The sequence below is a fragment of the Oncorhynchus tshawytscha genome, linkage group LG13 (genome assembly GCF_018296145.1).
Source record: "Oncorhynchus tshawytscha isolate Ot180627B linkage group LG13, Otsh_v2.0, whole genome shotgun sequence".
Lineage (NCBI taxonomy): Eukaryota > Metazoa > Chordata > Actinopteri > Salmoniformes > Salmonidae > Oncorhynchus > Oncorhynchus tshawytscha.
The window spans coordinates 90,624,942-90,649,186 of NC_056441.1; the positions used below are offsets into that span (position 1 = coordinate 90,624,942).

Sequence of the window (24,245 nt, forward strand, 5' to 3'; positions counted from 1 at the left end):
GGCACGCACAGACACAGACAGAGGCACGCACAGACACAGACAGAGGCACGCACAGACACAGACAGAGGCACGCACAGACACAGGCACGCACAGACACAGACAGAGGCACGCACAGACACAGACAGAGGCACGCACAGACACAGACAGAGGCACGCACAGACACAGACAGAGGCACGCACAGACACAGACAGAGGCACGCACAGACACAGACAGAGGCACGCACAGACACAGACAGAGGCACGCACAGACACAGACAGAGGCACGCACAGACACAGACAGAGGCACGCACAGACACAGACAGAGGCACGCACAGACACAGACAGAGGCACGCACAGACACAGACAGAGGCACGCACAGACACAGACAGAGGCACGCACAGACACAGACAGAGGCACGCACAGACACAGACAGAGGCACGCACAGACACAGACAGAGGCACGCACAGACACAGACAGAGGCACGCACAGACACAGACAGAGGCACGCACAGACACAGACAGAGGCACGCACAGACACAGACAGAGGCACGCACAGACACAGACAGAGGCACGCACAGACACAGACAGAGGCACGCACAGACAGACAGAGGCACGCACAGACAGACAGAGGCACGCACAGACAGACAGAGGCAGACAGACAGACAGACAGACAGAGGCACGCACAGACAGACAGAGGCACGCACAGACAGACAGAGGCACGCACAGACAGACAGAGGCACGCACAGACAGACAGAGGCACGCACAGACAGACAGAGGCACGCACAGACAGACAGAGGCACGCACAGACAGACAGAGGCACGCACAGACAGACAGAGGCACGCACAGACAGACAGAGGCACGCACAGACAGACAGAGGCACGCACAGACAGACAGAGGCACGCACAGACAGACAGAGACAGACACGCACAGACAGACAGAGGCACGCACAGACACAGACAGAGGCACGCACAGACACAGACAGAGGCACGCACAGACACAGACAGAGGCACGCACAGACACAGACAGAGGCACGCACAGACACAGACAGAGGCACGCACAGACACAGACAGAGGCACGCACAGACACAGACAGAGGCACGCACAGACACAGACAGAGGCACGCACAGACACAGACAGAGGCACGCACAGACACAGACAGAGGCACGCACAGACACAGACAGAGGCACGCACAGACACAGACAGAGGCACGCACAGACACAGACAGACAGAGGCACGACAGACAGACAGACAGACAGACAGACAGACAGACAGAGGCACGCACAGACAGACAGACAGACAGACAGAGGCACGCACAGACAGACACAGACAGACAGACAGACAGACAGAGGCACGCACAGACAGACACAGACAGACAGACAGACAGACAGAGGCACGCACAGACAGACAGAGGCACGCACAGACAGACAGAGGCACGCACAGACAGACAGAGGCACGCACAGACAGACAGACAGGCACAGACAGACAGACAGAGGCACAGACAGACAGACAGACAGACAGACAGACAGACAGAGGCACAGACAGACAGACAGAGGCACAGACAGACAGACAGACAGACAGACAGACAGACAGACAGACAGACAGACAGACAGACAGACAGACAGACAGACAGACAGACAGACAGACAGACAGACAGACAGAGGCACGGACCTCGAAAGTCAAACAGACAGAAACAGACAGTCAAACAGACAGACAGACAGACAGACAGACAGAAACAGACAGTCAAACAGACAGAACTCCAAAGTCAGTCAGACAGAAACAGACAGACAGTTGTGTTTCAGAGTCTATTATTTTCCACTGAAACTACAGGCGTTAAAGCTGAGAGGTTTGAGAGCTAGCTGACGGACGTTAGCGGCGCGGTAGCTAGCTGACTGAACGCTGCCTGGAGTGATTTGTTTTGTTGGGGGGGAAGGTGCGTTTCATGGTCTGTGAACTTCTGATTTTTCTCCCTCTGGTTCTGGGGGTTTAAAAAGAAAAGGCTGTGAACTTTACGGTTAACTCTGATAAAGGCCAAAATATGGAGACGCTAGCCACCTCCCACCGCCTCGTCCCCTCTAGCCACCTCCCACCGCCTCGTCCCCTCTAGCCACCTCCCACCGCCTCGTCCCCTCTAGCCACCTCCCACCGCCTCGTCCCCTCTAGCCACCTCCCACCGCCTCGTCCCCTCTAGCCACCTCCCACCGCCTCGTCCCCTCTAGCCACCTCCCACCACCGCCTCGTCCCCTCTAGCCGCCTCCCACCGCCTCGTCCCCTCTAGCCACCTCCCACCACCGCCTCGTCTCCTCTAGCCGCCGCCTCGTCTCCTCTAGCCGTTTCCTCTAGCCACCTCCCACCACCGCCTCGTCTCCTCTAGGCGTCTCCTCTAGCCACCTCCCACCACCGCCTCGTCTCCTCTAGGCGTCTCCTCTAGCCACCTCCCACCACCGCCTCATCTCCTCTAGCCGCCTCCCACCACCGCCTCGTCTCATCTAGCCGTTTCCTCTAGCCACCTCCCACCACCGCCTCGTCTCCTCTAGGCGTCTCCTCTAGCCACCTCCCACCACCGCCTCGTCTCCTCTAGGCGTCTCCTCTAGCCACCTCCCACCACCGCCTCGTCCCCTCTAGCCACCTCCCACCACCGCCTCGTCTCCTCTAGCCACCTCCCACCGCCGCCTCGTCCCCTCTAGCCACCTCCCACCACCGCCTCGTCCCCTCTAGCCACCTCCCACCACCGCCTCGTCTCCTCTAGCCACCTCCCACCACTGCCTCGTCTCCTCTAGCCACCTCCCACCGCCGCCTCGTCCCCTCTAGCCACCTCCCACCACCGCCTCGTCCCCTCTAGCCACCTCCCACCACTGCCTCGTCCCCTCTAGCCACCTCCCACCACCGCCTCGTCCCCTCACACATCAGTCACGTTATTAATAGGTGTACGGTGTTTTGCTCTGTGAATGGGGGAGGAGGGATGGAGAGAGACAGAGAGAGGGAACCGAGGGAGGTGAGGGGGAGTAATGTTGTGCATGTCAGGCTCAGGGTCGTTTGCTCTGCTCAGTTCCTTTTTAAGCCGTTGTTGTCGCGGTGAAGGCAGGCTGAACAAAGGAGCCCCCTGATTGGTGTGTAGAGCAGGGTTGTCAAACATACGGCCGGCCCGCGGGTGGTTTAACATTTTTGTATATATATTTTTAAAGGATATAAATGAAACATCATAACAAAGAGAACCATGGAGTAGCAGACACGCAAGCGCAGTCATTGATAGACAGACAGGGAGGAAGGGAAGGAGGGAGGGAGAAAGCAAACCCTGTAACACACAGAGGTAGAGAGCGAGGGATATCAAGAGACAATTCAGGAGCCTTTATCCTGTTCTACCATCTAAGAATCTCCTCTCTATCCTTGTTGTCATCATCCTATCCCTTCCCCTTTCTTTACTGTAGATCAGAGGACAGCGGCGCGGGCGCTGCCTGGGCATAATCTGTCGTTTTAACTCTCTCCGTGACGGTTGTGGTGATCGGACATCACCGCGACTTATTTGTTGAAGGGGTTACCGTGGAGACGGGCTGCTGTGCTGGAGCCTGAGGCAGGAGAAAGGGAGACTGGGAGCTAGGGTGAGGGGGAGGGGAGAGCGAAAGCGCCACAGTGGCGTTGTGGAACAGAGGAGGCAGAGCCGAGCAGGGTACTGTCTGTGCAAACAAACATGGGCATCACGCCACGATAGAGACCTCCTGTGAGCACTAACGCTGCAGCCATAGCTACGCTATACAGAGAGATTACCTCCAGGGAGCCAGCCAGCGCTGAGCAGAAACCAAGCCAGAAAACCTGGTCCATCTATCCATCTGCCCCCATCACAGCCCCCCTGCTGCTGCACCAGTCCTCTCTCTGGCAGGGGCTTCTCCTCCCTGGGCTCGGTGTGGAGGCGTGAAGGGGGGGGGGGTCCGTGGAGGGAGTAAAACGAGGACAGGCGTCTAAGTTCGCTGAGGCCCGATGTGGCGGTGTCGCAGGTGATGAAGGCTGGGTGAGGTGGGAGAGGAGAGGGTCTCTGAGACCCTGGAGTGCTGCCCGGGGGTCGGTCGTCCTTTTTCTTTCTGAGATCGTGAGAACAGCTACGCCTGAATGAGAGAGATGCGGGCAACCGTAAGTAAGAGACACACAGAGGGCTACTGTAGGAGAGAGAGAGCGCGAGGGATACCGTAGGAGAGAGAGAGAAACAGAGAGAGAGCGCGAGGGATACCGTAGGAGAGAGAGAGACACAGAGCGAGAGGGCTACTGTAGGGGAGAGAGAGAAACAGAGAGAGCGAGAGGGCTACCGTAGGAGAGAGAGAGAGAGAAACAGAGAGAGCGCGAGGGATACCGTAGGAGAGAGACACAGAGCGAGAGGGCTACCGTAGGAGAGAGAGAGAGAAACAGAGAGAGAGCGTGAGGGATACCGTAGGAGAGAGGGAGAGGGACACAGAGCGAGAGGGCTACCGTAGGAGAGAGAGAGAAATAGAGAGAGCGAGAGGGCTACCGTAGGAGAGAGAGAGACACCGAGCGAGAGGGCTACCGTAGCAGAGAGAGGGCTACCGTAGCAGAGAGAGGGCTACCGTAGCAGAGAGAGGGCTACCGTAGCAGAGAGAGGGCTACCGTAGCAGAGAGAGGGCTACCGTAGCAGAGAGAGGGCTACCGTAGCAGAGAGGGCTACCGTAGCAGAGAGAGGGCTACCGTAGGAGAGAGAGAGAGACACAGAGCGAGAGGGCTACCGTAGGAGAGAGAGAGAGAGAAACAGAGAGAGAGCGAGAGGGCTACCGTAGGAGAGAGGGAGAGAGACACAGAGCGAGAGGGCTACCGTAGGAGAGAGAGAGAGAGAAACAGAGAGAGAGCGAGAGGGCTACCGTAGGAGAGAGAGACACAGAGCGAGAGGGCTACCGTAGCAGAGAGAGGGCTACCGTAGCAGAGAGAGGGCTACCGTAGCAGAGAGGGCTACCGTAGCAGAGAGAGGGCTACCGTAGGAGAGAGAGAGAGAAACAGAGAGAGAGCGTGAGGGATACCGTAGGAGAGAGGGAGAGAGACACAGAGCGAGAGGGCTACCGTAGGAGAGAGAGAGAAACAGAGAGAGAGCGCGAGGGATACCGTAGGAGAGAGGGAGAGAGACACAGAGCGAGAGGGCTACCGTAGGAGAGAGGGAGAGAGACACAGAGCGAGAGGGCTACCGTAGGAGAGAGAGAGAAACAGAGAGAGAGCGAGAGGGCTACCGTAGGAGAGAGAGACACAGAGCGAGAGGGCTACCGTAGCAGAGAGAGGGCTACCGTAGCAGAGAGAGGGCTACCGTAGCAGAGAGAGGGCTACCGTAGCAGAGAGAGGGCTACCGTAGCAGAGAGAGGGCTACCGTAGCAGAGAGAGGGCTACCGTAGCAGAGAGAGAGAAACCGAGAGAGCGAGAGGGCTACCGTAGCAGAGAGAGAGAGAGGGCTACCGTAGCAGAGAGAGAGGGAGAGGGCTACCGTAGCAGAGAGAGAGAGAGAGGGCTACCGTAGCAGAGAGAGAGAGAGAGGGCTACCGTAGCAGAGAGAGAGGGCTACCGTAGCAGAGAGAGAGAGAGAGGGCTACCGTAGCAGAGAGAGAGAGAGAGAGAGGGCTACCGTAGGAGAGAGAGAGAGAGGGCTACCGTAGCAGAGAGAGAGAGAGAGAGGGCTACCGTAGCAGAGAGAGGGCTACCGTAGCAGAGAGAGGGCTACCGTAGCAGAGAGAGGGCTACCGTAGCAGAGAGAGGGCTACCGTAGCAGAGAGAGGGCTACCGTAGCAGAGAGAGGGCTACCGTAGCAGAGAGAGGGCTACCGTAGCAGAGAGAGGGCTACCGTAGCAGAGAGAGGGCTACCGTAGCAGAGCGAGGGCTACCGTAGCAGAGCGAGGGCTACCGTAGCAGAGAGAGGGCTACCGTAGCAGAGAGAGGGCTACCGTAGCAGAGAGAGGGCTACCGTAGCAGAGAGAGAGAGAGAGGGCTACCGTAGCAGAGAGAGAGAGAGAGGGCTACCGTAGCAGAGAGAGAGAGAGAGGGCTACCGTAGCAGAGAGAGAGGGCTACCGTAGCAGAGAGAGAGGGCTACCGTAGCAGAGAGAGAGGGCTACCGTAGCAGAGAGAGAGGGCGACCGTAGCAGAGAGAGAGGGCTACCGTAGCAGAGAGAGAGGGCTACCGTAGCAGAGAGAGAGGGCTACCGTAGCAGAGAGAGAGGGCTACCGTAGCAGAGAGAGAGGGCTACCGTAGCAGAGAGAGAGGGCTACCGTAGCAGAGAGAGAGGGCTACCGTAGCAGAGAGAGAGGGCTACCGTAGCAGAGAGAGAGGGCTACCGTAGCAGAGAGAGAGGGCTACCGTAGCAGAGAGAGAGGGCTACCGTAGCAGAGAGAGAGAGAGACACAGACACACAGGGGGCACCGCGGGAGCGTGAGAGAGACACAGAGAGAAGGCTACCGTGGGAGCGAGAGAGAGACACAGAGAGAAGGCTACCGTAGGAGTGAGAGAGACAGAGAGTGCTACCGTAGCAGAGACACAGACAGAGAGAGAAGGCTCCCGTAGGAGAGAGAGAGACACAGAGAAGGCTACCGTAGGAGAGAGAGAGACACAGAGAGAAGGCTACCGTAGGAGAGGGAGAGACACAGAGAGAAGGCTACCGAGGGAGAGGGGACGCTGAGTGTTGTCATTAGTGAGATGAGAGGTGTGGACTGTGCTGTCATTGGTGAAAGGATGGTAGGGTAGGGAGGTGGTAGGGAGGGATGTTGGTGGGAAAGAAAGCCAGCTGGTAGCTTCACACGGGAAGTAGAAAGCAAACAAACACACACACACACGTCATGGACCCCCCCCTGTCCCCCTCCACCAATGGGGAGGGCCTTGCCTTTGATTCAATTAGCCACCTACCCAGACCCTCCTATCATGCTCTCACTGTCGCTGCTTGCCTGTGTGGGCGTGTGAACAACATCTGTGTGCGTGACACCGTGAGAGGGTGTGTGTGCGTGTGCGTGACACACTGTGGCAGGCAGTGAAAGGGGTAGTCCATCTCAGTCTGAGCTGAGTTCATGAAAGGGAGTGAGTCTGTGGACATGGAGGTGATGCTGAATGCAGTGCAGGCACAGAGCCAGGGAGAGACGGAGAGGATCCTCCTCAGACAGAGCCCTATGCCCTGGGAGACTCACAGCTTCTATGATGGCAGAGATCTCCACAAGAGCGAGGTAGGGTCTCTAACTAACCAGACACACAGATCCAACACACACATCTACACAGAGTAGCACTTACACAGTAAGGCTAATTACACTCGTTACAGCGTATCTTATTGAGTCAACAAGATCAGAAGGTTTTAGAGGGGAGTGGCTTATAGAGGGGAGTGGCTTATAGAGGGGAGATTGGAGACTAGAGGATTTGGCATGTGGAATTAAAAATGCTTTTTTCTGACATGTTTACTTCTGATTGAAACTAAACCTGTAGTTTGTTTTCTGAAATGTAAATATTTTTAAATTAAAGCAAGGGAAGTTGAAAATCAGAAGCCTGCGTAGTTTGATATATTTTGCGTTTAGTATTTCTAGAAGCTTTTGTTTGTGTCCTAAAATTGGAACCCTATTTACTGTAAAGTGCAGTGCTTTAAACAGAGGCATATATGGAGAGGGGGGAGGGGCTTATGGAGGAGAGGGGCTTATGGAGGAGAGGGGCTTATGGAGGAGAGGGGCTTATGGAGGAGAGGGGCGTATGGAGGAGAGGGGCGTATGGAGGAGAGGGGCGTATGGAGGAGAGGGGCTTATGGAGGAGAGGGGCTTATGGAGGAGAGGGGCTTATGGAGGAGAGGGGCTTATGGAGGAGAGGGGCTTATGGAGGAGAGGGGCTTATGGAGGAGAGGGGCTTATGGAGGAGAGGGGCTTATGGAGGAGAGGGGCTTATGGAGGAGAGGGGCTTATGGAGGAGAGGGGCTTATGGAGGAGAGGGGCTTATGGAGGAGAGGGGCTTATGGAGGAGAGGGGCTTATGGAGGAGAGGGGCTTATGGAGGAGAGGGGGGAGGGGCTTATGGAGGAGAGGGGCTTATGGAGGAGAGGGAGGAGAGAGGGGCTTATGGAGGAGAGGGAGGAGAGGGGCTTATGGAGGAGAGGGAGGAGAGGGGCTTATGGAGGAGAGGGAGGAGAGGGGCTTATGGAGGAGAGGGAGGAGAGGGGCTTATGGAGGAGAGGGAGGAGAGGTGCTTATGGAGGAGAGGGGGAGTGGCTTATGGAGGAGAGGGGGAGTGGCTTATGGAGGAGAGGGGGAGTGGCTTATGGAGGAGAGGGGGAGTGGCTTATGGAGGAGAGGAGAGGGGGAGTGGCTTATGGAGGAGAGGAGAGGGGGAGTGGCTTATGGAGGAGAGGAGAGGGGGGAGTGGCTTATGGAGGAGAGGAGAGGGGGAGTGGCTTATGGAGGAGAGGAGAGGGGGAGTGGCTTATGGAGGAGAGGAGAGGGGGAGTGGCTTATGGAGGAGAGGAGAGGGGGGAGTGGCTTATGGAGGAGAGGAGAGGGGGAGTGGCTTATGGAGGAGAGGAGAGGGGGGGGAGTGGCTTATGGAGGAGAGGAGAGGGGGGAGTGGCTTATGGAGGAGAGGAGAGGGGGAGTGGCTTATGGAGGAGAGGAGAGGGGGAGTGGCTTATGGAGGAGAGGAGAGAGGGGGGAGTGGCTTATGGAGGAGAGGAGAGGGGGGAGTGGCTTATGGAGGAGAGGAGAGGGGGGAGTGGCTTATGGAGGAGAGGAGAGGGGGAGTGGCTTATGGAGGAGAGGAGAGGGGGGAGGGCTTATGGAGGAGAGGGGGGTGGCTTATGGAGGAGAGGGGGGAGTGGCTTATGGAGGAGGGGGGGTGGCTTATGGAGGAGAGGGGGTGGCTTATGGAGGAGAGGGGGTGGCTTATGGGAGGGGGGAGTGGCTTATGGAGGAGGGGGAGTGGCTTATGGAGGAGGGGGTGGCTTATGGAGGGGGGTGGCTTATGGAGGGGGGTGGCTTATGGAGGAGGGGGGTGGCTTATGGAGGGGGGAGTGGCTTATGGAGGAGGGGGGAGTGGCTTATGGAGGAGGGGGGGAGTGGCTTATGGAGGGGGGGAGTGGCTTATGGAGGAGGGGGGAGTGGCTTATGGAGGAGGGGGGGGAGTGGCTTATGGAGGAGGGGGGAGTGGCTTATGGAGGGGGGAGTGGCTTATGGAGGAGGGGGGGGAGTGGCTTATGGAGGAGAGGGGGGTGGCTTATGGAGGGGGGAGTGGCTTATGGAGGAGGGGGGGGAGTGGCTTATGGAGGAGGGGGGGAGTGGCTTATGGAGGAGGGGGGAGTGGCTTATGGAGGAGGGGGGAGTGGCTTATGGAGGAGGGGGGGAGTGGCTTATGGAGGAGGGGGGGAGTGGCTTATGGAGGAGAGGGGGAGTGGCTTATGGAGGAGAGGGGGAGTGGCTTATGGAGGAGAGGGGGAGTGGCTTATGGAGGAGAGGGGGGAGTGGCTTATGGAGGAGAGGGGGAGTGGCTTATGGAGGAGAGGGGGGAGTGGCTTATGGAGGAGGGGGGAGTGGCTTATGGAGGAGAGGAGAGGGGGGTGGCTTATGGAGGAGAGGAGGGGAGTGGCTTATGGAGGAGAGGAGGGGAGTGGCTTATGGAGGAGAGGGGGAGTGGCTTATGTAGGAGAGGGGGGAGTGGCTTATGGAGGAGGGGGGAGTGGCTTATGGAGGGGGAGTGGCTTTGATAAGTTGGAACCTTGTTTACTATGAAGTGGGGGTCGGCCGATTATGATTTTTCAACACCGATACCGATTACTGGAGGACCAAAAAAAGGCGATTCCGATTAATATTACAAAATGTATTTGTAATAATAACAATTACAACATTAATGAATGAACACTTATTTTAACTTAATATAATACATCAATAAAATCAATATAGCCTCAAATAAATAATGAAACATGTTCAATTTGGTTTAAATAATGCAAAAAAAGTGTTGGAGAAGAAAGTAAAAGTGCAATATGTGCCATGTAAGAAAGCTAACGTTTCAGTTCCTTGCTCAGAACATGAGAACATATGAAAGCTGGTGGTTCCTTTTAACATGAGTCTTCAATATTCCCAGGTAAGAAGTTTTAGGTTGTAGTTATTATAGGACTATATCTTTCTATACCATTTGTATTTCATTAACCTTTGACTATTGGATGTTTTTATAGGCACTTTAGTATTGCCAGTGTAACAGTATAGCTTCCGTCCCTCTCCTCGCCCCTACCTGGGCTCGAACCAGGAACACATCGACAACAGCCACCACATCGAAGCAGCGTTACCCATGCAGAGCAAGGGGAACAACTACTCCAAGTCTCAGAGCGAGTGACGTTTGAAACGCTATTAGCACGCGCCCCGCTAACTAGCTAGCCATTTCACATCGGTTACACCAGCCTCATCTCGGGAGTTGATGGGCTTGAAGTCATAAACAGCGCAATGCTTGACGCACAACGAAGAGCTGCTGGCAAAACGCATGAAAGTGCTGTTTGAATGAATGCTTACGAGCCTGTTGCTGCCTACCACCGCTCAGTCAGACTGCTCTATCAAATCATAGACTTAATTATAACGTAATAACACACAGAAATACGAGCCTTCGGTCATTAATATGGTAAAATCCGGAAACTATCATCTCGAAAACAAGACGTTTATTCTTTCAGTGAAATACGGAACCGTTCTGTATTTTATCTAACGGGTGGCATCCATCAGTCTAAATATTACTGTTACAATGCACAACCTTCAATGTTATGTCATAATTATGTAAAATTCTGGAAAATTAGGCAGCCCAAACTGTTGCATATACCCTGACTCTGCGTGCAATGAACGCAAGAGAAGTGACACAATTTCACGTGGTTAATATTGCCTGCTAACCTGGATTTCTTTTAACTAAATATGCAGGTTTAAAAAGATATACTTCTGTGTATTGATTTTAAGAAAGGCATTGATGTTTATGGTTAGGTACACATTGGAGCAAGGACAGTCCTTCAATTATATGCAATGCAGGACACGCTAGATAAACTAGTAATATCATCAACCATGTGTAGTTAACTAGTGATTATGATTGATTGTTTTTTACAAGATAAGTTTAATGCTAGCTAGCAACTTACCTTGGCTTACTGCATTCGCGTAACAGGCAGGCTCCTCGTGGAGTGCAATGAGAGGCAGGTGGTTAGAGCGTTGGACTAGTTAACTGTAAGGTTGCAAGATTGAATCCCCGAGCTGACAAGGTACTAATCTGTCGTTCCGCCCCTGAACGAGGCAGTTAACCCACCGTTCCTAGGCCGTCATTGAAAATAAGAATGTGTTCTTTAACTGACTTGCCAAGTTAAATAAAGATTAAATTAAGGTGTAAAAAAAATATATATGTATTAAAAATATTTCTGATTGTTTTGAAAACTTGAAATCGGCCCTAATTAATCGGCCATTCCAATTAATCTGCGGACCACTACTATAAACAGTGCCATGTAAACCCTGATGAAAAGGATTGGACTAGGTGATATCAGGGAGCCATTTTAGACTCGAGCCTTTCTTAGTGACCAGGCTTGCAGGGTTAGCTTGTAGCTTCCTCTTTAGTTTAATCAATATCTCACCTAATCTTTTCATATCTCACTTTTGTCTGATAGATACGGTTATTACCCAACAACTTGTTCTTTTAGAATTCTAATCAAATCAAAGTTTATTGACTGCAAACAAAGCTTTGCAAGGTGTTAACAGCAGGTGCGGCCAAATGCTTATGTTACTCGCTCCAACAGTAGATTGTCTCGCAAATACACAACAAATACACAACAAATACACAGCAAATACACAACAAATACACAACAAATACACAACAAATACACAACAAATACACAACAAATACACAACAAAAGTACAAAATACATTTAAAAAAAAATGTTAATGAGTACAATTTAATAAATCTACAATACAAATACGTGTGTGTGTGTGTGTGTGTGTGTGTGTGTGTGTGTGTGTGTGTGTATAGGCAGTATATCATTTGGAAGGAAAATGGTATGTACAGTAGTATGTATATTAGGAAAAAGTGACCCTAGACCAGAATTGATACTCTGAGCTGCTTTAAGCAGACAGACATTGAGACCTAGGGGTTTATTTGACACGTCAGAGAGGGGGGAGACGTGTCATGAGCTCAGCCAGTGTGTTATAAAATGACAGTGGAGTGACTGAGTCATAGGTCGCACCCTCAAAAAAACGTATCCCATTCCCTGTATTGTGCACTACATTTTGACCAGAGCCCCATAGTGACCAGAACACTGATTCTCCCTCTCCTCTCTTCCTGAGTCCTCAGCGCTGTCTGCCCGAAGTGACGTTGTTCCACACGTCAGAACTGAATCTACCTCCCCCACTCCCCCCTCCCTTTCCCTTTGTATCAGTCTGGTGTCCTGCATGCCTGTGTGCGTGCGTGCTGGGCTCACCGTTATGGGTCTCTAATGGTCAAGGTGGGGTGGGGTGGAGAGAGAGAGATGGGGGGGGGTTAAGTGTAATGCCTATGAGAAAAAAGGGAATCTTTCTGTCTGTAATGAGATGACAGGAGGTTACATTCACCGTTCTGTTTTGTTCACAGTGGGTTGTTTCATAGGGAACTGTTGGAGGTGCTCTAGTATTGTTTCATCACCTCATGTTGTAGAATAAAGGTTCCAACATGACGACCGTTCGAAAACCTGGCCCGTCTCTACGTGACGACCTGGCCCGTCTCTAGGCCAGGTTTTAGAACGGTCGTCATGTAGAGACGGGCCAGGTTTTAGAACGGTCTTCATGTAGAGACGGGCCAGGTCGTCATGTAGAGACGCGCCAGGTCGTCATGTAGAGACGGGCCAGGTCGTCATGTAGAGACGGGCCAGGTCGTCATGTAGAGACGGGCCAGGTCGTCATGTAGAGACGGGCCAGGTCGTCATGTAGAGACGGGCCAGGTCGTCATGTAGAGACGGGCCAGGTCGTCATGTAGAGACGGGCCAGGTCGTCATGTAGAGACGGGCCAGGTTTTAGAACGGTCGTCATGTTGAAACCTTTATTCTACAACATGAGGTGATGTAACAATACTAGAGCACCTCCAACAGTTCCCTATGAAACAACCCACTGTGAACAAAACAGAGAATCGGACTCAGATGGAGCGCGCGGACTCAGATGGAGCGCGCGGACTCAGATGGAGCGCGCGGACTCAGATGGGCGCGCGGACTCAGATGGAGCGCGCGGACTCAGATGGAGCGCGCGGACTCAGATGGAGCGCGCGGACTCAGATGGAGCGCGCGGACTCAGATGGAGCGCGCGGACTCAGATGGAGCGCGCGGACTCAGATGGAGCGCGCGGACTCAGATGGGCGCGCGGACTCAGATGGGCGCGCGGACTCAGATGGAGCGCGCGGACTCAGATGGAGCGCGCGGACTCAGATGGAGCGCGCGGACTCAGATGGGCGCGCGGACTCAGATGGAGCGCGCGGACTCAGATGGAGCGCGCGGACTCAGATGGAGCGCGCGGACTCAGATGGAGCGCGCGGACTCAGATGGAGCGCGCGGACTCAGATGGAGCGCGCGGACTCAGATCTACCTATTGTATCGGCACCCATAATATCTTATGGTGAGAACCCCGGAAATTCCCAGCCTAGGCCCTGACTAAAAAGACATCTCTCTTGACCATGGGATTTCATCCTGGACTAAGTTTAGCCTAATCTGTGTCTGGGGAAACCAGCCCCAAATCAAATCAAAATCAAATCAAATTTATTTATATAGCCCTTCGTACATCAGCTGATATCTCAATGTGCTGTACAGAAACCCAGCCTAAAACCCCAAACAGCAAGCAATGCAGGTGTAGAAGCACGGTGGCAAGGAAAAACTCCCTAGAAAGGCCAAAACCTAGGAAGAAACCTAGAGAGGAACCAGGCTATGTGGGGTGGCCAGTCCTCTTCTGGCTGTGCCGGGTGGAGATTATAACAGAACATGGCCAAGATGTTCAAATGTTCATAAATGACCAGCATGGTCGTATAATAATGAGGCAGAACAGTTGAAACTGGAGCAGCAGCACGGTCAGGTGGACTGGGGACAGCAAGGAGTCATCATGTCAGGTAGTCCTGGGGCATGGTCCTAGGGCTCAGGTCCTCCGAGAGAGAGAGAGAAAGAGAGAATTAGAGAACGCACACGGAGGGTTGTGACCATAATATGACCCTAACCCCAACCCTTTTTAATTTTTTAAATTTATTTTACCTTTATTTAACCAGGCTTGTCAGTTAAGAACAAATTCTTATTTTCAATGATGGCCTAGGAACAGTGGGTTAACTGCCTGTTCAGGGGCAGAACAACAGATTTGTACCTTGTCAGCTCGGGGGTTTGAACTTGCAACCTTCTGGTTACTAGTCCAACGCTCCAAATTCAGGTAGTCCCTCACCGTTTACGGTCTTATGTTTTTTTTCGTGTTGTGCCCGAGTGAACACCTGGGTGATGTCATACAGGTGTTTGATGTGTGTTTCTCTCCACAGGTAATCCTGGTGCAGGTGAACCCAGGTGAGGCCTTCACTATACGGCGAGAGGATGGTCAGTTTCAGTGTATCACAGGTAAGACACTACAAATAGTTGTACTCCTTTTAGTTCTCTCCTACAGATGGGTAAAGTGTCAATAAAGCTCCATTATTCACTAATACAGGTTTGTGATTCGTTAGGGCAAATGTTTTAAGTTTTGCAATGGGAAACAAAATGTAAGATTTACTTATTCAGTACAGATAGTTCCGACCTGAGCATGACCCACTACTTCCCAAATGTCGCTATCTCTCTCGCTCGCTGTGTCTCTCGCTCGCTGTGTCTCTCGCTCGCTATGTCTCTCGCTCGCTGTGTCTCTCGCTCGCTATGTCTCTCGCTCGCTCTCGTTCTCTCTGTCTGACTGATTTAATTTGACAGATGATTGAGCGAGCTGTGTGCTGATACACTATCATCGTGTCAAATCACTGTTTGCTGTAATTGCAGTGTGTTTCTGTGTTTGTAGTGCAGTCACACTATAGCGACAGAGTCTGTGTCTGTTAGAATGAGATGTGGTTGAGACCCTGTTAGTCATCCCTCTCTGCTCTGTCAGAGAGTGTGAGGAGCGCAGGCAGGCTTTGTGATGTGCTAACACACACACACACACACACACACACACACACACACACACACACACACTAGGGATGTGCATCTTTCCCTTTCAAGATTATTCGATACGTTTCTAGATACATGGGCTCCGGTACAGGAATTATGTTTTATTTTGAACTGATTTGGTGTGGTTCAGTTTAATTCAAGGAACAAATCAATGCACTAACATTGCACAATGCACACACCTCTGAGCCGGGCCTCTCCTCTGAGCCGGGCCTCTGGGCCGGGCCTCTCCCCTGGGCCGGGCCTCTCCCCCGGGCCGGAGCTCTGGGCCGGGCCTCTCCCCCGAGCTGGAGCTCTGGGCCGGGCCCCTCCCCCGAGCTGGGGCTCTGGGCCGGGCCCCTCCCCGGGCCGGAGCTCTGGGCCGGGCCTCTCCCCGGGCCGGAGCTCTGGGCCGGGCCTCTCCCCGGGCCGGAGCTCTGGGCCGGGCCTCTCCCCTGGGCCGGGCCTCTCCCCCGGGCCGGAGCTCTGGGCCGGGCCTCTCCCCCGAGCTGGAGCTCTGGGCCGGGCCCCTCCCCCGAGCTGGGGCTCTGGGCCGGGCCCCTCCCCTGAGCTTCAGCTCTGGGCCGGGCCCCTCCCCTGAGCTTCAGCTCTGGGCCGGGCCCCTCCCCTGAGCTTCAGCTCTGGGCCGGGCCCCTCCCCTGAGCTTCAGCTCTGGGCCGAGCCCCTCCCCTGAGCTTCAGCTCTGGGCCGGGCCCCTCCCTGAGCTTCAGCTCTGGGCCGGGCCCCTCCCTGAGCTTCAGCTCTGGGCCGGGCCCCTCCCCTGAGCTTCAGCTCTGGGCCGGGCCCCTCCCCTGAGCTTCAGCTCTGGGCCGGGCCCCTCCCCTGAGCTTCAGCTCTGGGCCGGGCCCCTCCCCTGAGCTTCAGCTCTGGGCCGGGCCCCTCCCCTGAGCTTCAGCTCTGGGCCGGGCCCCTCCCCTGAGCTTCAGCTCTGGGCCGGGCCCCTCCCCTGGGCCGGGCCTCTCCCTGAGCCGGACCTCTCCCTGAGCCGGACCTCTCCCTGAGCTGGAGCTCTGGGCCGGGCCTCTCCCGAGCTGGAGCTCTGGGCCGGGCCTCTGCCCCGAGCTGGAGCTCTGGGCCGGGCCTCTCCCCTGAGCAGGGCCTCTCCCCGGGCTGGAGCTCTGGGCCGGGCCTCTGCCCAGAGCTGGAGCTCTGGGCCGGGCCTCTCCCCGAGCTGGAGCTCTGGGCCGGGCCTCTCCCCGAGCTGGAGCTCTGGGCCGGGCCTCTCCCCGAGCTGGAGCTCTCCCCTGAGCCAGGCCTCTCCCCGAGCTGGAGCTCTCCCCTGAGCCAGGCCTCTCCCCGAGCCGGAGCTCTCCCTGAGCCGGAGCTCTCCCCTGAGCCGGAGCTCTCCCTGAGCCGGAGCTCTCCCCTGAGCCAGGCCTCTCCCCGAGCTGGAGCTCTGTTCCGGGCCTCTCCCCGAGCTGGAGCTCTGGGCCGGGCCTCTCCCCTGAGCCGGTCCTCTCCCCTGAGCTGGAGCTCTCCCCTGAGCCAGGCCTCTCCCCCGAGCTGGAGCTCTGGGCTGGGCCTCTCCCGAGCTGGAGCTCTGGGCCGGGCCTCTCCCCGAGCTGGAGCTCTGGGCCGGGCCCCTCCCCCGAGCTGGAGCTCTGGGCCGGGCCCCTCCCCCGAGCTTCGGCTCTGGGCCGGGCCCCTCCCCCGAGCTTCGGCTCTGGGCCGGGCCCCTCCCCCGAGCTTCGGCTCTGGGCCGGGCCCCTCCCCCGAGCTTCGGCTCTGGGCCGGGCCTCTCCCCTGAGCTTCAGCTCGGGGCCGGGCCTCTCCTCTGGGCCGGGCCTCTCCCCCGAGCTGGAGCTCTGGGCCGGGCCCCTCCCCCGAGCTTCGGCTCTGGGCCGGGCCCCTCCCCCGAGCTTCGGCTCTGGGCCGGGCCTCTCCCCTGAGCTTCAGCTCGGGGCCGGGCCTCTCCTCTGGGCCGGGCCTCTCCCCCGAGCTGGAGCTCTGGGCCGGGCCCCTCCCCCGAGCTGGAGCTCTGGGCCGGGCCCCTCCCCCGAGCTGGAGCTCTGGGCCGGGCCTCTCCCCCGAGCTGGAGCTCTGGGCCGGGCCCCTCCCCCGAGCTCTCCCCCGAGCTGGCCTGTCACAGGGAATATGGTGGTCTTTGAAACGTGGGTATTATCGACTCGGCCAGAGAGACGTTGAAAATGTCAATGAAGACGCTTGCCAGTTGGTCCACACATGCTCTGAGTACACGTCCTGGTAATCCGGCCATGTGGATGTTGACCTGTTGAAAGATCTTACTCACATCTGCTATGGAGAGCGTGATCACACACTCGTCTGGAACAGCTGGTGATCTCGTGCATTTTTCAGTGTTGCTTTCCTCGACCCCAGCATAAAAGGCTCGTCTGGTAGGCTCGCGTCACTGGGTTTCCCTTTGTAGTCTGTAATAGTGTGCAAGCCCTGCAACATCTGACGGGCATCATAGCCGGGGTAGTAGGATTCAATCTTAATCCCATATTGATGCTTTGATTGTTAGATGGTTCGTCATGAGGTACTCTACCTCAGACGAGTAATACTTTGAGACTTAATATTAGACATCGCTCACCAGCTATTATGATCTCCGCCCCTCGTCTTACCGGAGATAGCTGTTCAGGACAGGCTGTCTATTCACCCTCTAACAGGACAGGCTGTCTATTCACCCTCTAACAGGACAGGCTGTCTATTCACCCTCTAACAGGACAGGCTGTCTATTCACCCTCTGTAACAGGACAGGCTGTCTATTCCCCTCTGTAACAGGACAGGCTGTCTATTCCCCCTCTGTAACAGGACAGGCTGTCTATTCCCCTCTGTAACAGGACAGGCTGTCTATTCACCCTCTGTAACAGGACAGGCTGTCTATTCACCCTCTGTAACAGGACAGGCTGTCTATTCACCCTCTGTAACAGGACAGGCTGTCTATTCACCCTCTGTAACAGGACAGGCTGTCTATTCCCCTCTGTAACAGGACAGGCTGTCTATTCCCCTCTGTAACAGGACAGGCTGTCTATTCACACTCTAACAGGACAGGCTGTCTATTCACCCTCTAACAGGACAGGCTGTCTATTCACCCTCTAACAGGACAGGCTGTCTATTCACCCTCTAACAGCACAGGCTGTCTATTCACCCTCTAACAGGACAGGCTGTCTATTTACCCTCTAACAGGACAGGCTGTCTATTCACCCTCTAACAGGACAGGCTGTCTATTCACCCTCTAACAGGACAGGCTGTCTATTCACCCTCTAACAGGACAGGCTGTCTATTCACCCTCTAACAGGACAGGCTGTCTATTCACCCTCTAACAGGACAGGCTGTCTATTCACCCTCTAACAGCACAGGCTGTCTATTCACCCTCTAACAGGACAGGCTGTCTATTCACCCTCTGTAACAGGACAGGCTGTCTATTCCCCCTCTGTAACAGGACAGGCTATCTATTCCCCCTCTGTAACAGGACAGGCTGTCTATTCCCCCTCTGTAACATGACAGGCTGTCTATTCACCCTCTAACAGGACAGGCTGTCTATTCACCCTCTAACAGGACAGGCTGTCTATTCACCCTCTAACAGGACAGGCTGTCTATTCACCCTCTTTAACAGAGCTCAAGATAGGCTGTCTATTCCTCCATCTCCCTTTCCAGACAAAGGAGAGATGTGTCGGATTAGAGGTGGTGGTCTCTCCGTCAGCAGAGTTGGGTGTCAGAGGAGAGTGGGGGAGGAGGGGGGAGAAGAGAGTGGGGGAGGGGAGGGGGAGGGGATTAATGGAGGGGCGGGAGCTCTGCTGCTTACTGCTCCCTCTGTCACAGAGTGGTCTATTTTCTCAGTGACGTGAATGGAGGGATGACTCACCGCTCATGGAGCAGGGAGGTAGGGGTGTGTGTGTTCCCTGTGTATGTGTTTTAACCATGCAATTTGAGACAGCTGAGAAACCGGGAGGTTGGGGGGGGGGGTGTGTGTGTGTGTGTGTGTGTGTGTGTGTCGTTCTCTCCCAGATCTATTTGTGTTTTATTCATGTATTTTTAGCAGCTGGAAGTACGTGTGTTTCCAACTACCTAATGGACTGCTTAATATGAAGAGACCATCTGGTAAAAAGAAGTAAAATAACATGGCCATTAAGATGTTAGACATCTCCCATGGGGGAGAGAGAAGGACCGAGAGTTGATGGAGCTAGAGTGTGTGTGCGCGCACACCACTCGGGGCATGGAGATAACCAGCAGCCATTTTTGAATTAGTTTCCCAATTTAGGGCCCCCTCTCAACACACGTTACTCACGTCTCACACACACACACACACACACACAAACTGCCTGCTGGGTATGTTCACGCCACAAGGGGTGGGGCAGTTGACCGTATTGCCACCACACCGACGGTCACGTGTCATGAAGGCTGGTCAAATTCCACTTGGTCGTTTAGTCACGGTAATTAGGCTTCTCTAAGCTCTGATGCTGCTGATGGTCATTAGTAGCCTACCAAACTTGCTAACTGCCTGGTACTCAGCACTCTATTGTCCCTCTAATCACTCTGACATCAATGCAAATGTGATCGAAAATCTAATCAAACACTTCACGAGAGCTCATGTTACGCAACATTTCTATAGGCTATGCAATTGCGTGATAACGGAATGATGGCCTCTAATAAAAAGAGGAGGCCTACTGTATTTATATCTCTACTTTCCTAATCTTAAGCACATTGCTTATCTTTACAACAGGAGTATAGCCTACCTGGCTGGCATGAAAATGTACCAAGGGAAAAGCGTCCTCCATTCGCTATTTAAGTGGAAAGATTACATTTATTTTTTTCCCCTCTTCTCCTGTTTCAAGACAGGTGTGTGATAATGGTCCATTCTGAAATTAAAACGAATGTCACGCATATATTATTTAGTATATGTAAAGACGAGATTAAATTAAGAATAGTTTGATGTGTGACAATATTAACCTATCACTTGTGATGAGGCCCAGGTTGGGTGCAGTCAGGCAAGAAATGGGGCATGCCTTTTTTTTCTTAATTTTTTTCAAAATCATAAACGCACACCTCATGTAGCCTAGCCCACAGGCCTATATGTTTGGATAAGGTTTGTATCACAACTAAAGAGGCCAAATGACTTCTTAAAAGGAATCACAATCCGCTTTACAAGGGGTGTAGAGCCTAACTGGTATACATAAGCAGCGCTTGAGTTTCAAGTTTAGGGGAAGAGATCATTTTCACCATAAAAATTCACTTTTTATAATAAAAGCAGCACATGCATAATCACATTTGCGATCACTTTTGAGAATTGGTGTTTTCCTGCTAATTGATAGCATTTTGGAAACATTCATGCTGATCGCCTACTGTGAAGAAATGGCTAATATTTTATCAACATTTTAAGCTAAACGTTCTGATCTGTTGGTCAGCCTTATTGCTTGTGGTTGTATTAGTCTGGGACACAATAGATCCCAGACTATGTTTAGGATATTTCTTTCTGGCACAGAATAGGTCAACTTTTGTACTATGGGGGATAGTAGATTGACATAGACTAGTGCTTTTGGTGTTCGCTAGGCCTACTACTCATCTTGTTGGCTGACGAAAAGTAAATGTGGACAGCCCTTCCATTTATCTTGAATATGCACCTCTGAATTGGATAAGAACGTACGCAGTAGCGTCCCCGATGTGTCTGTCTTCACTTGTAGCCTGTGAGAAAGACCCGATCATGTGAACCATGTGATTGAGAGGTGCTTCGGAGCAGGCAGTACTCAGGGAGAAGGGCCCAACGCAGCGCTCGGCGAGAAGGGCCCAACGCAGCGCTCGGCGAGAAGGGCCCAAAGCAGCACTCAAGGAGAAGGGCCCAATGCAGCGCTCGGCGAGAAGGGCCCAAAGCTGCACTCAGGGAGAAGGGCCCAACGCAGCGCTCGGCGAGAAGGGCCCAAAGCTGCACTCAGGGAGAAGGGCCCAACGCAGCACCCGGAGAGAAGGGCCCAACGCAGCGCTCGGTGAGAAGGGCCCAAAGCTGCACTCAGGGAGAAGGGCCCAACGCAGCACCCGGAGAGAAGGGCCCAACGCAGCGCTCGGTGAGAAGGGCCCAAAGCTGCACTCAGGGAGAAGGGCCCAACGCAGCACCCGGAGAGAAGGGCCCAACGCAGCGCTCGGAGAGAAGGGCCCAACGCAGCACCCGGAGAGAAGGGCCCAACGCAGTGCCAGGAGAGAAGAGCCCAACGCAGCACCTGGCGAGAAGGGCCCAACGCAACACCCGGAGAGAAGGGCCCAACGCAGCGCTCCGGGGAGAAGGGCCCAACGCAGCGCTCGGGGAGAAGGGCCCAACGCAGCGCTCCGGGAGAAGGGCCCAACGCAGCGCTCCGGGAGAAGGGCCCAAGGCAGCGCTCCGGGGAGAAGGGCCCAACGCAGCGCTCGGGGAGAAGGGCCCAACGCAGCACCCGGAGAGAAGGGCCCAACGCAGCGCTCGGGGAGAAGGGCCCAACGCAGCACTCGGGGAGAAGGGCCCAACGCAGCACCCGGAGAGAAGGGCCCAACGCAGCACCCGGAGAGAAGGGCCCAACGCAGCACCCGGAGAGAAGGGCCCAACGCAGCGCTCGGAGAGAAGGGCCCAAAGCAGCGCTCGGAGAGAAGGGCCCAACGCAGCACCCGGAGAGAAGGGCCCAACGCAACACCCGGAGAGAAGGGCCCAAAGCAGCACCCGGGAGAAGGGCCCCACGCAGCGCTCGGAGAGAAGGGCCCAATGCAGCACCCGGAGAGAAGTGCCCAAAGCAGCACTCAAGGAGAAGGGCCCAACGCAGCGCTCGGGGAGAAGGGCCCAAAGCAGCACTCCGGGAGAAGGGCCCAACGCAGCACCCGGAGAGAAGGGCCCAACGCAGCGCTCGGAGAGAAGGGCCCAACGCAGCGCTCGGAGAGAAGGGCCCAAAGCAGCGCTCGGAGAGAAGGGCCCAACGCAGCACCCGGAGAGAAGGGCCCAACGCAACACCCAGAGAGAAGGGCCCAACGCAGCACCCGGAGAGAAGGGCCCAAAGCAGCACCCGGGAGAAGGGCCCCACGCAGCGCTCGGAGAGAAGGGCCCAATGCAGCACCCGGAGAGAAGTGCCCAAAGCAGCACTCAAGGAGAAGGGCCCAACGCAGCGCTCGGGGAGAAGGGCCCAAAGCAGCACTCCGGGAGAAGGGCCCAACGCAGCGCTCGGAGAGAAGGGCCCAACGCAGTGCTCGGGGAGAAGGGCCCAAAGCAGCACTCAAGGAGAAGGGCCCAACGGCGAGAAGGGCCCAAAGCTGCACTCAGGGAGAAGGGCCCAATGCAGCGCTCGGCGAGAAGGGCCCAAAGCTGCACTCAGGGAGAAGGGCCAACGCAGCACCCGGAGAGAAGGGCCCAATGCAACACCCGGAGAGAAGGGCCCAACGCAGCGCTCGGGGAGAAGGGCCCAACGCAGCGCTCGGGGAGAAGGGCCCAACGCAGCGCCCGGAGAGAAGGGCCCAACGCAGCACCCGGAGAGAAGGGCCCAACGCAGCACCCGGAGAGAAGGGCCCAACGCAGCGCCCGGGGAGAAGGGCCCAACGCAGCGCCCGGGGAGAAGGGCCCAACGCAGCGCTCGGGGCATTACGGCCGCACAACGGGGATGCCGCTGAGAAATTCCAGGCATTAGCAAGTGCTTGTCAAATTGTGAATGAGAGACTGATAAAGTGTGTACAGCCTGCGCAAAAAAGAAAGTTCACACCTTGTCAAGCAACTTTTTTCAAATCGTCATTAGAGTCACGTCATGCAGCCTTACAATGTATTAAATCAACACATATATAGTCCAACGTTTGTAGAACTACATTCACATGAATAACTACATGAAATATAGAGGAATACCTGTTTCTTTGTTGTCCGCTCAACACAGAATATCCACACTCCGTCAAATCGCTTGGAGAAAAATACCCTTTCTATTTTATTCAGCTTTGTTCAATTGTATTCTTCATGCTGTAATAATATAGAACAATGCCACGGAATTCTAAGCAAATCTAGCCTGCTGAATGAACTAGTGTAGCCCACAGCCATGTGGCATAGCCAGATCAGGACCTAACATAGGGACAACTAAGAGTATGCTGTTCTGTTCTTCTGAAATAGAATACATTTTCTTCATTTTGTGTTTCTTTAGACTTTGTCTAAAATAAATCTTATTATTATCTTCAAATAGGTCTAGTATAAAAGTCCACACGCCCACCAGCAGTCCATTCACAGCATCTGCATTGATTATGCTGCCTGTGTGTGCGTCTCGGCTTGTGTTTGAGTGTTTGAGATGGAGGGAGCCACCTCCGCAGTGGCCCGCGAGTGGGCAGGAGGCAAGGACACTCAGGCAGTGCTAACACGACACGACACACACAGCGCCAACACAACACATATACAGCCACAACACCACACGCTCAGCGCCAACACAACACCCCACGCTCAGCGCCAACACAACACAACACCACACCCCACGCTCAGCGCCAACACAACACCCCACGCTCAGCGCCAACACAACACCCCACGCTCAGCGCCAACACAACACCCCACGCTCAGCGCCAACACAACACCCCACGCTCAGCGCCAACACAACACCCCACGCTCAGCGCCAACACAACACCCCACGCTCAGCGCCAACACAACACCCCACGCTCAGCGCCAACACAACACCCCACGCTCAGCGCCAACACAACACCCCACGCTCAGCGCCAACACAACACCCCACGCTCAGCGCCAACACAACACCCCACGCTCAGCGCCAACACAACACCCCACGCTCAGCGCCAACACAACACCCCACGCTCAGCGCCAACACACAACACAACACCCCACGCTCAGCGCCAACACAACACAACACAACACCACACCCCACGCTCAGCGCCAACACAACACAACACAACACCACACCCCACGCTCAGCGCAAACACAACACAACACCACACCCCACGCTCAGCACCAACACAACACAACACCACACCCCACGCTCAGCGCCAACACAACACAACACCACACCCCACGCTCAGCACCAACACAACACAACACCACACCCCACGCTCAGCGCAAACACAACACAACACCACACCCCACGCTCAGCGCCAACACAACACCACACCCCACGCTCAGCGCCAACACAACACAACACCACACCCCACGCTCAGCGCCAACACCACACCCCACGCTCAGCGCCAACACCACACCCCACGCTCAGCGCCAACACCAC

At 55.0% G+C, this 24,245-nt stretch overlaps 1 protein-coding gene across 1 annotated transcript in view; it reads left to right on the top strand.

Annotated features, from left to right (window-relative positions):
• Positions 1–6,539: 6,539 nt before the first annotated feature.
• fndc3a (fibronectin type III domain containing 3A) overlaps positions 6,540–24,245 on the top strand; it is a 139,429-nt gene continuing 121,723 nt past the window's right edge. Inside the window, 2 exon segments of the mRNA XM_042296525.1 lie at positions 6,540–7,163; positions 14,445–14,520. Of these exon segments, the coding sequence (XP_042152459.1) occupies positions 7,011–7,163; positions 14,445–14,520 (229 nt within the window). The 5' untranslated portion in view covers positions 6,540–7,010.